Here is a 17,727-nt window from a genome sequence, read left to right on the forward strand (position 1 = left end):
GATGACACTTTTTGCTGCCCCTGAGCTTTATCCAGCTTAACAAACCACAAGATGAGGCAGCTGGATTCAGAGCTACAATAAAAGCTGAGGAAGATAACTGTGAATACATGGGGCTGTTTGGGTGTTATAAACAAAGGGCGTATGAATACTGTGAAAGTACCCGCAGGAAGTCTCATAAAAACAATGGCCCATAGACAGGAGTAGATCCAATTTTTGTGGTGGCTGATATTTACATAATTTGGTGAGGCCCTTTATGCAAAATTAGGTACAAAAAAATGAATATTGAAATTAAAAAAAAATGATGACTACTCTAACTTTGGAGACTACGATCCTTTTCTGTTGTTGAATTTCTTTAGGTGATTGTCAGAAATTCTCCCCAGAAGTGTGTTGATTGCACCTTTGCTTTCCACTCTAATATTGAAACCGTCAACAACTCCTCGGGTGCACAAGGGGCCCTGCAAATGAGGCCTGGCCATTAAGCATCATTGGTAGCATTCTCTGCCTATAAGATTTTCCCGCTGTAGTTTACTTTATCTTGCTTGAGTAGCCTAACATTACCATGATGCTTAAATAACAGAAACTTTTCATTTGATGCTTGCCATCTCATTGTAAGAACTAAAACCTCACACACCTATCCCCTATCTGGACCTCGGCCGCGCAACTTGAGTCCTAGGTTTTACGGGTACCTGGATGGTGTCCAATTGGGCCTCGGGCGACACACCACGCTGCACGCCCACAGCGGGAGCCCTCAGGGACCGCACTCCGCGTGCGGCTGGGAGCTGGGGGCGGGCAGCTCGCTGGAGTGGGGCCGCGTCTCCCTCTGATTGGCCCGGCGCGGCCCCTGGGGGCGGGCTCTCCCCCGCGCTAGCCCGGCCCGGGGTGGCTATCTTGGCACCGTTCCTGCTAGGTCGGCTTGCTTCCTCGCGCTGGGCTGGACTGGTGTAGAGGGCTTCTGAGGGCGGTGCGGGTGCAAGAAGCGAAGCGAGGCTGCCGAGAGCGAGCCGGGGGCTGCGGGGCTGCAGTGAGATGAAGCAGCGGCTCAGGGAGCGAAGACTGGCAGTGTGGCGCGACGGGCCGGCCCGGGGCCGAGGCTGCTGCTCCGGAGGCTGCTGAGACGCCGCAGCGGCCGGCGCGGAGAGCGACAGGCGAGAGGGAGGAGAGGCAGAGGAGCGCTGGGAAGCCGGCGGGGCGGCGGGCGGCTCGAGTTGGCCTCCCCGGTCGGGATCCCCCGGGTGGAACCATGCGGGTGGTCAAGTGGCTGACGGGGCTGCTCTACCAGCTCTCGCTCTTCATCACCAGGTCTTGGGAAGTTCACTTCCACCCCAGGCAGGGTAAGGTCACCGCGGGGCGACTTCAGGAGCGAGGTGGGGCGCGGGCCAGAGGGGGCGGGAGGACGGAGGCGGGGGGGAGCGACTCTGTCCTTTGGGGGACCGTAGCCCTGCCGGGGCTCTCGGAACTCCGGGATCCGTCAGCCCGAAGCATCCTCGGAGGTTGCGGCTATGCGGGGTTTCTAGGAATCGCGCGCGCAGGGACCACGTCTCCCTTCGGGGACCACGCGGCGGGGGCGCGAGGGGCAGGATGGCGAGGGCGCCAGCGGGCACGAGTTGGCGGCCACAGGGAGGAGAAGAGGGACGCGGGAAGGAGGTGGCTGCTGAGGACCCTGAATGTCAGAGCCCCTGCTTGGGGAGGGTGGAGAGAATGGGGGTGTGGGAAAGCAGGCAGGCACACTCGCAGAGCGCACGTGTGTGTGTGCGCGCGCGCTGGCCAGCGTGTGTCCATTTGTCGCGCCCAGCCGAGGATATGGGGACCTGGGGCCTCGGCCCTTTGGAAAGGAAGTCTGGTTGATGAAGTTCGAGGCTGGGAAGTTGGAAACGGGTGGGGCTCAATGGCCGTATCCCTGTGATTGCAGAAGCCTTAGTGAGGACACTGGCCTCCTACGAAGTGGTGACCCCCGCGCGGGTCAATGAGTTCGGCGAAGTATTCCCGCAGAGCCACCACTTCAGCCGGAGGAAGCGCAGCTCGGAGACTCTGGAGCCCACACCGTTCAGAACCCACTACCGAATCCGCGCCTACGGGCAGCTCTTCCAGCTGAACCTGAGCGCCGACGCGGCCTTCCTGGCTGCGGGATACACCGAGGTGCACTTAGGCACCTCTGCGCACCGGGCGGAGGAGCGCAGCGCGGCGCTCGCAGACCTGCGCCACTGCTTCTACCGCGGCCAGGTCAATGCTCGCGAGGATCACACAGCCGTCTTCAGCCTCTGTGGAGGCTTGGTAAGCGCCCTCCGCTCCCTTAGCGTTTTCTTGGGATCCAGTTCAGTAAGCCGGACGTTGGCTTTTCTTGAATGCGCGGTTGGGGGACCCAGGCGATCAGAATGCGCCACCAGAGGGGTTAACACCTAGATGAACCCAAGCCAGAGGCCACTCCTTCCTGCAGGGGCAGAGGGGTGTGGAGGATCAGCCTGTCCCTCCCTGCTGGGCAAAACTGACCCTCTTTTGCAAAGCTGTGAGAAAAAGTGTCAGATGCTGAGCTAGTCGGGGAGGCAGGCAGGGCTCTTTGCCCTCACATGAAGTGCGGTTTCCAGCCGGAAGGCAGGCTTTTTCACTTACACATCCATGCTGGACTCTCTGTTGAGGCCAACACCCCTGAATTTACTTTACTATGTTCTTTGAATAAAGAGTGATAGAAGAAAAAGAGAATGAATATAGGGTTTGAAAAGAGTTGGGTTTTTTTTGGCTAGTGTGGGGATAATCATTAATCTGTGAATTACAGGATAGGGAAAAGGTTGAATCTGTCTGTTTAAAATGTACACTTAAAAATGTAGAGCATCTACAAAGATCTGGTGCCAGCAAATGAGAAATGATTATCAGAATGACAAGAGTAAAAGATGTGGATTTTGTAAAAATCTCATTGTAGAGAGAGGAAATAAAATGAAATATTGGATTCTAAAACAGAGGTTCTAAACCTTTTTTTTCTCCCCATCAACTTTTTCAGCATTCTAGGGGAAACCCAGGACCTCCTGTCAGCATAATTTTACTGTGTAAAATAGCATACATGTTCTTTAATTGACTTTCTTTTAAATACTAACAATAATCAAAATGTTATAAGTATTAGAATTTGTGATGTCATAATACTTCCTTCTTTATTAATGTATTAAATAATATCTGTTGGGGAGAAGACTACTTCTATACTTTTGTGGTGGTAATGAGAATAAATAATCCAGATAGTTTCATATTACATTATGTTAGTGTTGAAGTAGCTATTATTTTGGGGCTTCCCTGGTGGCTCAGTGGTAAAGATTCCACCTCCAATACAAGAGACATAGGAGATGAGGGTTCAATCCTTGGGTTGGAAAGATTCCCTGGAGAAGGGCATGGCAACCCACTCCAGTATTCTTGCCTGGAGAATCCATGGACAGAAGAGCCTGGAGGACTATAGTCCATGGGGTTACAAAGGGTCAGACATGTCTGAAGCAACTGAGCACGAATGCACAACTATTCTTTTGTTGCTAACAAAGTCACAATGTCTGTAGTTTTACCTGCAATCATAATTGAAGGAAATGTTAAGTATCAGAGGTTAGGGAAAATAAAGATGTAACACTTTTCTATCCAAGTTCACAGAACCCTTAGTTGTGAACACTTAATATCAAAACATACACAAACTTGTGTTCAAGAAAAAGACACTAATAATTTGGCTACAGGATTCTCTTCAAGTATTCTGGCTTTTGTTGGTCAAAATTTAGAAGAGTTTCAGAGCATCAACATTATTTACTTTCTGATGAAGTAGAAAATTGATAACAGTTCCCTCTAGGCAAAATATAATACTTCCTTCCAGGGTAATTGATGTAAGATGTCTTTCTGGGTGTGAGTATTGGTCATTACTAAGTAGATTTGGAATGTCTCTTTGTTCTTTTCCCTGCTATTTTAGTATATATATATATATATATATATATAAAGATATTACATATATATCTCTCAAGGTATTTTATATATAGATATAATTATTATTTTGATTTATACATACAAGGAATGCCTTGGACAGTTTTCTTTCCTGCTATAGATAAATGTAAAATTCAACATCAGAATGGCAGAAACACGCTAATATTTACACAGCCATCTACAGATAAAAAGAAAGAAAAATATTCTCTTTTCTAGAAACTTTCAAAATGTTTAGTTTGTCTGGACAATTCTAGATTTACTACCACAAATTTGCCACAGTCAGTATGTTTTCTTGATTTAGTATTTAAGGCATGGAAAAAAGTCCAGATGGGAAATGTTATTAGGAATGATGTTTCTGCTCATGTTGATTCATAATGTTGGTGTAGTTCAAATTATTTTTCAGCATCTCCTTTTTGAAAATGTTTTTAAGTCTTAATAGAAGTTCATCCTTTCCTCTCACTTCATCAATTAAGACATAGTTGTCTAGTTATACTGTGTTATTAATTTGATTTATGTATGTACTTTGCTTTTGATAGACTTATTGATATTATCAGTTTAATTTGATTTAACATTTAAAAACATATTTTTCATACCTATATAACTCAGCTTTATCTCACTTTCTTTGTATGTGTAAGTCTGTGTTAAGACATCAGTCATGGCAGAGATAGAAGATTTCTAGTAACACAGCAGATAACTAGAGGTACCAGGATCTAAAAATCTTTTAGAAGTGTGATGAGGACCAATTATAAGTCTGAATCACTAATGAGATTAGTGCCATTTCTTTGATTTTTTTTCACTTATGATATTAGTACTATAGCAGATATTAGCTATTATTTTGGGCTTCCCTTGTGGCTCAGCTGGTAAAGAATCTACCTGTAATGTGAGAGGCGGGGGTTTGATCCCTGGGTTGGGAAGATCCCCTGGAGAAGGGAAAGGCTACCCACTCCTGTATTCTGGCCTGGAGAATTCCACACACTGTATAGCCCATGAGGTAACAAAGAGTCAGACATGACGACTGAGCAGCTTTCACTTTATGATTGTTTTATTTCTACTTCAACTCTCTCCTTAGCACTCTTTAGAATGATAGTTCTGTCAGGTGGCAGAATTTCTGGTAGGCTTTAGAGTCCATTTGTTATAACACCAGATTTCTTTTTTAAATCTCAGATTAGCTTTTAGATCCAGATAAAGTTGCATTACCCACAACCTGAACCAGCTGAGTTTTTGCAAATCCACCTTGATGCAATGCCCAGGTTGTCAGTAATGCTCACCTACAGCCCTGTTCCTGCTCATTTCCCAACTCATCTTTGTGACTTTGTATATATGCTGCTGTAATGATCCAGCTTTGATCTTTGTCAGTCTGTTAATTGCTAAAGTTGAGATTTACTGAAGGATATTTAGAGCGAGTCTTACTGAGGTTCTCTTTTTCTGGTTGTTCTTTGCTTTTAGTTTTGCTTTTAATCATGAATAGATGTTGTACTTAATCAAATGCTTTTCCCGAATATCTTGAATGAGTGTGAGACTTCCTAATTTTTTTTCCCTGCTAATGTTCATTATCTTGAGCATTGCTGGATTCAGGCAAATGTTGACCATTGATGAAAGTGACCTCATACAGGGCCATAAAGTGTTTTGAGGCCTTTGTATTGCTTGAGAGGAGGGTGGAGAAATCATATTGTCCTCCAGTTCCTCTGGCCTCCAATGTCCTTTGTGCCTTGGTCTCTGCATTTTTCTGGCACCAGCAGCTATATTCTGAGCCTGATGGCTTTTCTTTGTTCAGCTGGGTTTCACTGACTCATTCCCTCCTGGGTTCTCTCTAGCGCTGTGTGTCCCTCTGAGTTCTGGCTGCAACACCTGTTTGATTTCTTGTCTGCCGGATGCATTGTGCAGCCCTCGACACAGGGTCACTTAATTCCTGTGCAGTGCTGTCCCCATGTAAGGTGGTTTGGTGATGCCATTGGTAATCTTCCAGACCCCACTAAGGTTCTGAGACCCTCCAGGTTATGGGGACTTGATTCCTCCCCTTGCCAGACTCTGCCTTGCCCCTTAGTTCAATGTGTGTGTGAGAGGGCCTTGCAGAGAGAAATCCCTTCCCTGAATCCTGTGTAGCACGCTGAAGCACTTATCTTGGCAGTGCCCCTAGACCATCTAACTCGCTTTCTGCCTCCAGACCTTAACCTCCAGTGAGTCAGCGTACACACCTCCTTTCAACTGTCTCCTTTGCACCCATCCTTCTTTTCTTCCTGGAATCCACTAAGTTCTCCTTTCATGTCTCATTCACTTGACTTTTTCCCCTTCCAGCTTCTCACTTGAAGTAGCATCTGTCCTTCCTTTCTCTGGTGGCTGCTGAGGAACTTGACTTTTAGAGGAAGGGAATAAAATACAAATTACTATTTTCCAAACACCTCTGAACATACAGCCTTTAAAAAAACTGACACCACAACATATTTATTGATTCCTTTTAGTTGCTAGTGTTGCAACTCAGATATATGAACTGAAGCTTTCTTTTAATTTCTATTCAGCTATATTTTCCCTACTTCTGGAAGTCTTAGGTTTTACATGTTTTTCTCTTTCATTAAACCACTGAACCATAACTTGTATTGTTTAGTTTTCTTAAGTGTTTTGGGCCCAAGAACCAGAAGGGGCGATGAGTCTGCCAGAAATTTTCTTTGTTTCATGTGGGTATAACTTTGCTTTTCTAATCTTACCTTCCCTATAATTTTTCTTTCTCATAAGTATTTATCACATACTCAAACATTTCTGATTATTTTTATGTTTCTAAAATCTATAGTAGATATGAAAATAGAGCCAAATCATAAGGTTATCTATAAGCAATATAATGGCTAATCAAACTCTGTTTTTAGTTCATTGATAAAGTCACAGACTATATAGTTATCAGGCCTTAATACCCCTAGATTCAACTATAGACTTTTTTTTTCACGGTCATATTATTTATCTTCTCATAATGTTGATAGACAGTTGCCAAAGTAGAGGTCAGTATTCCATAAGATATAATATTGGGGGTATATCCTGGTCAGGATGGCATGTGTAAATTGTACAGAGACATTCCCGACAACCCCTGTCTCTCTACCAGCTCTCTTACATTACCTGGTGGGTTCCCTTCTTCCAAAGGCCCTCAGGGACTAACCCGACTGCCTAGACAATTAACTTCACTGTTTCTTGGTGGGATTTGAAGCAATGCAGTCTTTTTGGTTGAAAGAAACAGTTTCCAGATGTCATAAAACCAGACGTTGCATCTGGCTTTTACAGTATTCTCACAGAGTAGCTTGCAGTGTCTGTGTGTACTTTTTTGAAGTTTCTCATGTGAACCATTCTGCAGCATGTCAGACACTAATGCCCTCTGATGACTGATTATTGAGGTGCTCTAGTAACTCCTTGTTCAGACAGGAAATAACTGCATGGAAACCATCAATAGTGTCTTTACTGTTTTTTTGTCTTGTAAAACTTTTATTTTCTAAACTTTCTATTTGCTCAGAAGTCCTAGAGCCTTAGATCATTACACATGCTATTCTGTATTATTTGTTGGTAAAATTCACAAGGACCCCCTTTATTTATTCCCATACTCAGTTAAGTAAACAACACTAGGGAGACTTTCTTATGCGTCTGCCTTTAACATTGTAGTGTTAGCCTAGGTCCTCAGATGGCAAGGTGGGATTAACTGTGCAAAGAGTTTATTTAGAGGGAGTGTCTGTGTTAGAGAGAAGGAGAGAGCAGTGGAGTCTGAAACCAGTGAAGAGAGGATGACAGTGTTGGGTAGAAGTACCCCAGGCTGCAGGGCAGTCTAAGCAAGGTTCCACAAAGCTCCCCCTCAAAACTGTTTGTCTGGCAGAGGAATCCCTTGCCTCCTAAGAGAAAGTTTCCTCTTCATAGCCAGGCCACACTTGGTTACTGACTGACCGGTGTATGTGAGATTCAAAGCCCACTGTGGGAGTCCTTAGCTAATTATGCTCAGCCTGCTCAGGGCCACCACACCGTGATGTCAAGCACACACACACACACACACACACACACACATACCCGCTCAATGAAATAGTCTGTTCGATGCTGTTAACAGAGGAGTATAAGAAGTGCTGGGTGAACTTTGAGAAAGGCACAGGAAAGAGTGTTATGAGACCTAGGCTGTAGGAGGCTTCTCAGCTGGACTTAGGGATGACTAAACACCTGGGGATGTGAACATTCGAGGGCTTCCTGTGGGTCTCAGCTGCTGAAGCATAGAGTGGCTTGGGAAGTGAGGGAGAATATTAAGGTTAAGTTCGGATTAAGGCTTGAAATGTGTTACGAGAGACTAAGGGCTTAAACTGTAGGTGGTATATTAGCCCGATGTGTTAGGAGTGGTATCCCCTTATGCACATTGTGCAGGGGCAGAGGAGGCACTGAGAAGACCACCGTTGTGTAAGGACGACCCCTGTATGGGTAGGGTAGGGGAGCCGCTGGGAGTAATGTAGTTGCAGTGGCAAGAAGAGTGGGTCCCTGTGGGCAGTGCACATGGAGACCAGTCTTTCTCAACTGCAGTTTTGTCCCCTAGGGAACATTGGCAGTGTCTGGGGAAACTTTTGGTGTCACAGCTGTGCAGCGGGCAGGGGAAGCTAGTGGCACCAAGTGCATAGAGGCCAGATATGTTGCCAAACATCCCATAATGCCCAGAACAATGAAGCATACCAAAATGTCAATGGTGCTGAAGTTATGCAACCTTGTAGGAGACCTATTAGAATTTTGGATCAGAAGAGCAGTCGAAAAATATGGTTTTAATGACTCATGACTTAAATGACTGAGTGATCCTGTAGCCATTGACCAAGAAAGTCAATACCAGGAGGAGGTGGCAAGAAACAGATACTTATTCTAGAAATATTTGTTTGATTTTACCATAGGTATACTTTAATCTTCAGAAGGATTTGAGTTCATATTTACTCTTCTCTTTGTCTAGAATGTCCTTTTTCTAAAACTCCTACTCATCTTACTTGCTTTCTTTGCCCTGATCTCTGGGAAGAGCTGACCAGGCCTACCTTCATTCCACCACCAGACTTTATATACATCATATATGGAATTGTGGTTATTTGTCCATGTTTCTGTCATTTATAGATTTTAAGTAAGAGAATGATAGTCCTGTTTACTTTAGCACCCAGTATAGCATATAGAAATGTTCGGTACTTGAATGAATGATCTAGAGCAACTTTTATTTATATGTTCCAGGTAATTAGGTTAATTCTTTTCTGGAATTCAGTGCAAGAAAATTATTTTATCAATTTTAGTTGAAATACTTGGACATATTTAACATTTTTTTCATATAGATTGAATCTTTTTCAGATGTCCAAGTTAGTTGTGTTCCATTTATTACTTCATTTATATGGCTTGGAGAAGGAAATGGCAAACCACTCCAGTATCTTTGCCTGGAAAATCCCATGGACAGAGGAGCCTGATGGGCTGCACTCTACGGGGTCACAAAGAGTCGAGCTTGACTGACAGACTAACACTTACATGGGCTTACACTGCACCTTTGTTACTTGTGGCTGTATTTCTGTGTATCTTGTAACTGCTGTTTCCCATAAAATAATGTTACTTAAGCTGTCCATTTCATACTAATATTTAGAGGAAGAAATAGATCATTCTTTTTAACTGATCCTTATCAGTGCTTATGTACCAGCCACTGTTATATATGACATACAGTCATGTCCTTATTACAACAGCAGTAAATCTATTAATTAAAAATATTCATGAGTTACATAAATGCTTTATTACCATAGTAACAGAATTGGAAAGGCATGCCTAACCTCTTGACTTCCTCAGTCCAAAGGTGACACACACCACTTCTGTCTACATTTTGTTGATGAAAATTTGTTGCCTGGCTCTGCCTAGATGTCAGGGGCTAGAAAATGAGGGACAATGCTATGTCCATGAGGAAGAGAGGACAGATTCTGGTGATCACCAACACTTTTCACTGTAGGCTGTTTTTTCTGTGCACCAAGCATACCTGTGCTTTTCTCTTCTTATACTTCAAACATATTTATATTGTATATAAGGAGACAAGCCTTCAGGGGCTGTCTTTCTGCTCATGTGCAGGATCTCTGAGTAATGCACAGTCTTTGCTATAAAGTTCAGATGTGGCTCCTTGTGGTTTAGCAATTACTGAATTAAAAGGTAAATTATCTGCACCACCCCAACCCAATATACAGCATGACTGTAATTCAAATTTTAACTTCCTACAGAATGTTGGTAGTTCTGAGGGTCTGTAGATTATTCTACAATGAAAATGTCCAGGGCTTCTTTAGTCTAGGCTCATGTATCTTGGAAAATGTAATCTCGAAAACCAGGTTGACTTCTGATGGGAAGTCAAGTTTTGGTAATTACTTCGAATTAGTTTCCTGTGACAGTTACCAGAGCCTAAAAGGCATTTACATTAAATCTGTGAATTCCAAGACTCTTCTATGAAGAGAAGCAAAATATTGAATTCTCATCTTTGGTAAACCAAATTCCAACTGTATTAAAGAAGTATTGATAGAATAAACTTCTTGTATATTATAATCATTAGAGAAAAATGTAAAGGAAGACATAATGAGTGATAAAGATGATATTTGCTTAATAATTGAAGAGTACCATATGTCAGAATAATTGTGAATAAATTGAAAATTTAAAGTGAAACTAGGAAAACATATGCTGTAAATATGACAGATGGTCTGGCAGGTATATAATATGTGTGCTTCTAACTATTTTATATATATAATACTTACATATAAATCTTTGTTAAGTAATACTACTTTAAAATATTTTGACACTAGATTATGAACATCTTTCTATTATACATCTATGGAGTGGTTCTTAATCATTTCTTATTGTTTTAAATTTATAATTTGTTATAATGACTTTAGGCCTTATGCCTTCACAGATATTTTAGTAAGAGGTTGGGAGAGACTTTTCTGAGGACCACTACACAGACCCCACAAGAATATGGCCATTTCTTTGATAGTTCTCTCCACTTCTAGTGAGTCCATGTGACTTCAAACACATCTCAGTTCCTCCAGGAGAAAGAAAAGTTACAGAATTTACTCCTTGTTAGTGATGTCTCTGGGACACTGTTTATATAGCTGAGTCATTTGGCTGCATGAATCTTGGGTAGATGAATCCAGAGTCTGTCTTATATTCTTAATCCTCATGGGTCAGGACGTGGTGAGAGCATCGTCTTTTTCGGTGAGGATCAGCAGTATTTACTCTCATGTTCACACTGGAGATCTGGAGTTGTCCTGTGGAGTGGGGAATAAAGAATGTTAGTGGAAAACTAGCCAATCTGATCACATGGACCACAGCCTTGTCTAACTCAGTGAAAGTGGGGCATGCCGTATGGGGCCATCCAAGATGGACGGGTCATGGTGGAGAGGTCTGACAGAATGTGGCCCACTGGAGAAGGGAATGGCAAACCACTTCAGTATTCTTACCCTGAGAACCCCATGAATGGTATGAAAAGGCAAAAAGATAGGACACTAAAAGATGAACTCCCCAGGTTGGTAGGTGCCCAGTATGCTACTAGAGATCAGTGGAAAAATAACTTCAGAAAGAATGAAGGGATGGAGCCAAAGCAAAAACAACACCCCGTTGTGGATGTGACTGGTGATAGAAGCAAGGTCCGAGCCTGTAAAGAGCAATATTGCATAGGAACCTGGAATGTTAGGTCCATGAGTCAAGGCAAACTGGAAGTGGTCAAATAGGAGATGGCAAGAGTGAACGTTGACATTCGAGGAATCATTGAACTAAAATGGACTGGAATGGATGATTTAACTCAGATGACCATTATATCTACTCCTGTTGGCCAGAATCCCTTAGAAGAAATGGAGTAGCCATCATGATCAACAAAAAGAGTCTGAAATGCAGTATTTGGATGCAGTCTCAAAAACCAGGGAATGATCTCTGTTCGTTTCCAAGGCAAACCATTCAATATCATGGTAATCCAAGTCTATGCCTCAACCAGTAACGCTGAAGAAGCTGAAGTTGAATGGTTCTATGAAGACCTATGAGACCTTTTAGAACTAACACCCAAAAAAGATTTCCTTTTCATTATAGGAGACTGGAATGCAAAAGTAGGAAGTCAAGAAACACCTGGAGTAACAGGCAAATTTGGCCTTGGAGTACAGAATAAGGCAGGACAAGGCTAATAGAGTTTTGCCAAGAGAATGCATGAGTCATAGCAAATACTCCAACAACACAAGAGAAGACTCTACACATGGACATCACCAGATGGCCAACACTGAAACCAGATTGATTATATTCTTTGCAGCCAAAGATGGAGAAGCTCTATACAGTTAGCAAAAACAAGACCGGGACCGGACTGTGGCTCAGATCATGAACTCCTTATTGCCAAATTCAGACTTAAATTGAAGAAAGTGGGGAAGACCACTAAACCATTAAGGTATGACCTAAATCAAATGCCTTATGACTATACAATGGAAGTGAGAAATGGATTTAAGGGACTAGATCTGATAGAGTGCCTGATGAACTATGGACAGAGGTTTGTGACATTGTACAGGAGACACGGGATCAAGACCATCCCCAAGAAAAGAAATGCAAAAAAGCAAAATGGCTGTCTGAGGAGGCCTTACAAATAGCTGTGAAAAGAAGAGAAGCAAAAAGCAAAGGAGAAAAGCAAAGATATAAGCATCTGAATGCAGAGTTCCAAAGAATAGCAAGGAGAGATAAGAAAGCCTTTCTCAGTGATAAATGCAAAGAAACAGAGGAAAACAATAGATTGGGAAAGACTAGAGATCTCTTGAAGAAAATTGGAGATAGCAAGGGAACATTTCATGCAAAGATGGGCTCGATAAAGGACAGAAATTGTATGGGCCTGACAGAAGCAGAAGATTTTAAGAAGAGGTGGCAAGAATACACAGAAGAACTGTACAAAAAAGATCTTCATGACCCAGTTAATCATGACAGTGTGATCACTCACCTAGAGCCAGACATCCTGGAATGTGAAGTCAAGTGGGCCTTAGGAAGCATCACTATGAACAAAGCTAGTGGAGGTGATGGAATTCCAATTGAACTATTTCAAATCCTAAAAGATGATGCTGTGAAAGTGCTGCACTCAATATGCCAGCAAATTTGGAAAGCTCAGCAGTGGCCACAGGACTGGAAAAGGTCAGTTTTCATTCCAATCCCTAAGAAAGGCAGTGCCAAAGAATACTCAACTACCACACAATTGCACTTATCTCACATGCTAGTAAAGTAATGCTCAAAATTCTGCAAGCCAGGCTTCAGCAATACATGAACCGTGAACTTCCAGATGTTCAAGCTGGTTTTAGAAAAGGCAGAGGAACCAGAGATCAAATTACCAACATCCACTGGATCATTGAAAAAGCAAGAGAGTTCCAGAAAAACATATATTTCTGCTTCATTGACTATGCCAAAGCCTTTAACTGTGTGGATCACAATAAACTGTGGAAAATTCTGAAAGAGATAGGAATACCAGACCACCTGACCTGCCTCTTGAGAAACCTGTATGCCAGTCAGGAAGCAACAGTTAGAACTGGACATGGAACAACAGACTGGTTTCAAATAGGAAAAGGAGTCCATCAAGGCTGTATATTGTCACCCTGTTTTAACTTCTATGCAGAGTACATCATGAGAAACGCTGGGCTGGATGAAGCACAGCTGGTATCAAGATTGCTGGGAGAAATATCAATAACCTCAAGTATGCAGATGACACCACCCTTATGGCAGAAAATGAAGAAGAACTAAAGAGCCTCTTGATGAAAGTGAAAGAGGAGAGTGAAAAAGTTGGCTTAAAGCTCAACATTCAGAAAACAAATATCATGGCATCCAGTCCCATCACTTCATGGCAAATAGATGGGGAAACATTGGATACAGTGGCTGCCTTTAATTTTTTGGGGTTCTAAAACCACTGCAGATGGTGATTGCAGCCATGAAATTAAAAAACACTTACTGCTTGGAAGGAAAGTTATGACCAACCTAGACAGCATATTAAAAAGTAGAGACATTACTTTGTTTGCCAACAGAGGTCCGTGTAGTCAAGGCTATGGGTTTTCCAGTGGTCATGTATGGATGTGAGAGTTGGACTTATAAAGAAAGCGGAGCACTGAAGAACTGATGCTTTTGAACTTTGGTACTGGAGAAGACTTGAGAGTCCCTTGGACTGCAAAGAGATCCAACCAGTCCATCCTAAAGGAGATCAGTCCTGAGTGTTCATTGGAAGGACTGATATTGAAGCAAAATCTCCAATACTTTGGCCACCTGATGCAAAGAGCTGACTCATATAAAAAGACCCTGATGCTGGGAAAGATTGAGGGTAGGAGAAGGAGATGACAGAGGATGAGATGATTTGATGGCATCACCTACTTAATGGACATGAGTTTGGGTAGCCTCTGGGAGTTGGTGATGGACAGGGAGTCCTGGCGTGCTGCAGTTCATGGGGTCGCAAAGAGTCCGACACAACTGAGTGACTGAACTGAACTGAACCAGAGGAGAGAAGACGCATCTTTTCAAACACTTTGCAATGGATCTTCTGCCTTAGGCTCCTGGGGCCAGTTACATGTTCTTCCTGTCATCTGTTCATTCATTCAGTGTGTGCTTGTGTATCATACACCATTTCCTTGGCATGATTAGTAGTGTAATAATGAGGAGCTGTCAGGGGAAAAGTCCTTTTGCATTGAATAGAGCACCCTAAAATAAAGATAAAACTCAGAGTTAATCTTTATCTTCTTTTATTACTTAACACTTATACTTTATTTAGAATAAAAAATAGTCGCTGTAACATTTGTGGTTTTAGTGGAGACTGTTCCATCCTGTGTCAAAATGTACTGACTTTCAAAACTGTTACTGACATTATTTTAACATACACTTTGCCTTTCTAAGGAAGTTAGGTGCTGGACTGTGCTGAGTTTTTCTTCAGTCTTGTCTGACTCTTTGTGACCTTATGGCCTGTAGCCCTCCAGGCTCTTCTCTCCATGGGATTCTCCCGGGAAGAATACTGGAGTGGGTTGTCATGCCCTCCTCCAGGGATCTTCCTGAGACTCAGGGATGAAACCCACATCTCTTATGTCTCTTGCATTGACGGGCGGTTCTTTACCTCTAGTGTCACCTGGAAAGCCTAGTGACATCATTTTAACAGACATAGCCTTTCTAAGGAAGTTAGATAGATAGAATTATTTGTTTGTTCTACGAGTGGTGGAACTGAGGTTTGAGATATGAAGTGGCTTGCCCAGGATTCCATGAGTGCAAACCGAGGATTCAGACTTCCTTATTACAAATAGTGTCAAAGTGATTTTCATATGACTTAAAGGGATGGGGGAGCCGGGTGGGCTGTCGTCTATGGGGTCGCACGGAGTTGGACACAACTGAAGCAACTTAGCAGCAGCAGCAGCAATGATTAAAGATTGAGAAACTAAACATTTTGATTTCATGATATTAATTACCAGTGTTTGAATCCTTAAATAAAAATCTGATTTTGTTAATAGTTGGGAGCAATTTGTTACTAAAATAGATTCTCAATATTGGCTCTAATTGTCTTGTTCAATAGTACTTCATTTTGAACTAGTTCTGTTGTTTCCAATGTTAATGTGATTAGCTGTAAGTTTTTGGGAAAAGAGTCCAAATGGTTTATATTTTGTGCTTGTTGTTTTTACCCTTTAATAAAGTCTGAGAATACATTATTGTTTGTGGCCACAGTACATGTGCTTGCCATGCTATTAGAAAAAATTATGTATGAATGAATGTCACAATAGTGAAATAGAAACATTTTGGAAAAACAATTGTATGAAAATCCTCTAAACATAAAAATTTTGGCCTATGAGAGCAAATTAAAACTTGTTATATAATCACTTACTGCCTTTCAAAACAGTGTGGCAAGTAGCAGGTTATTGCTTCAAGAAATTTGGAACCCCTTGCTCAAGTGAAAGCTAGTTATTCTGCTTTTAATAGTCATCAAAAGGAAGAGTTTGGAATTTGATTGGCATTTCTCATGAATCAAATTGCAGTGACTCTCTGTGCACAGGCAGTTGCTAAAAATATGGCATGCTCTAAATATAACTCTATGAGCCACCTGTTTTATTAAGTCTTCCAATGCCTTACCAGGTTCCTTTCCAAGTTTTAAAAAAAATAAGTGCTTCATTAGGAGCCTTTAGGCAAAGCTCTAATATTTTTTATTATTTGTGCAGAAAGTCCTCTGCAGTAGAGTGGTTTATAGGAAAATTGTTGGAAGCAAAATACTTCTTCACTGATAAATATGGGTAAACCCCTTTGAGGACAATTATTTTTTTCTTGAACTAATTCTTTTAAAACATGAAATTTTGTTGAAGAAAAGATGTTTGAGTTATAAAAACAGTATTATTTTTAGCAGGGTAATATTCTAGGGTCTTTTGTAGTGGCCCAGTTGGTAAGGAAACAGCCTGCAATGCAGGAGACTGGGTTCAGTCCCTAGGCTGGGAAGATCCCCTGGGGAAGGGAATGGCTACCTACTCCAGTATTCTTGCCTGGAGAATTCCATGGACAGAAGAGCCTGGTTGGCTACACAGTCCATGGGGTTGCAAAGAGTCGGACGTGACTGAACAACTAACACTTCCACTTTTAGAGTGTTCTAGTATGACTCCAGGAGGTACTAATGGGCTTGATACAACCATATTCACCTTTCATATGAGAATGAAAGTTGGGCTTGTGTGTGGGTTTATTTGAACATTACCACTGAAGTACCCCACAGTAAAATTTTGATCAAAAAGGAATATAAAAAAGTTTCCAAGATATGGATATTTTCAGCATTGCTTGGGGAAACTGTGACATTATTCAAAACATTTTTGGGATGAGTAACAAGCCTCCTCATGTCTATTTGTATCTTTTACCAGGATGCTATCACATTTTCCCTCCTCAGCATGCTTTTTAAAATAGGCAGAAAGTGATTTTTCATTATGAGTCCATTTACTCAGGTTTCAGAAATAGTCTGTTACTTCTAAGTATAGTTAATTATTTTTCTGGGAAGGCAAAGAAAGCTAGAATTCTGGTATGTGTTGAAAATAAGTGATTTGTAGTTGTGTTTGAAAAAAAGCACTGGTAGAATGAATGAAATATGCTAGAATATAATATACTAAGAAACAGATGAATTTGTTATATATATATATATCTATGTATCTTTTCTACTCTAGAATGTCCATATATCTGATGAAATTTCCTTTATATTAAGCCTTTAAACTGTGTATTCCTAATATATTTACACATTTTGTTACCAAGAATGCCTGAACATTTAAATTTTTAACATTGAAAGAAATTATGCTACTCTCAGCCAAGTCCCTAAACTATTGTAACTTAAAAATATTAGAGAAAAAAATAAAAGATAAGTAATGTGAATATGGTGTGGGGAAATCAGGTACCTTACCATATTACAAAAATGTTTATTTCTGTAGATATGTGTTGAGTGCCTGTTATGTCTCAGGCAATGGTTTAGATTTTGGAACTGTAGAAATAGTAAAGACTTGGTTACTTTTGTGTGGTAATAATTATGAATGTAGAGAAGAATTTATGACTATAATTGCCTGAATCATTTAAATAGCTTTGAGTGACTATTCGATTAAAATGGTGATTTAAATATATTATTAACAATGAAATTTAAAGCAACAATTTCAAAGTTATTATCCCTAAATAACTTAAGGATATTTACAATTAAGACATGGAAATGAAGCCTCATTCACTAAAACTGTAGTTGTCATTAGCATCCATAATTCAGTAATTCATTTCTGAATTGGCTCTTCACAGAAATATGCTTTTCTAAGCGGAAATTTGCCAAGTTTT

The 17,727-nt window shown here is 41.5% G+C and overlaps 1 protein-coding gene across 1 annotated transcript in view; it reads left to right on the top strand.

The window, feature by feature from the left end:
* The first annotated feature begins 1,205 nt into the window (after positions 1 to 1,205).
* LOC120861268 (A disintegrin and metalloproteinase with thrombospondin motifs 20-like) overlaps positions 1,206 to 17,727 on the top strand; it is a 204,904-nt gene continuing 188,382 nt past the window's right edge. The window contains exons 1-2 of the mRNA XM_040236892.1: positions 1,206 to 1,331; positions 1,910 to 2,271. Of these exons, the coding sequence (XP_040092826.1) occupies positions 1,241 to 1,331; positions 1,910 to 2,271 (453 nt within the window). The 5' untranslated portion in view covers positions 1,206 to 1,240. The remainder of the gene's footprint in view (positions 1,332 to 1,909; positions 2,272 to 17,727) is intronic.

This window comes from Oryx dammah, unplaced genomic scaffold (genome assembly GCF_014754425.2).
Source record: "Oryx dammah isolate SB20612 unplaced genomic scaffold, SCBI_Odam_1.1 HiC_scaffold_11232, whole genome shotgun sequence".
NCBI lineage: Eukaryota > Metazoa > Chordata > Mammalia > Artiodactyla > Bovidae > Oryx > Oryx dammah.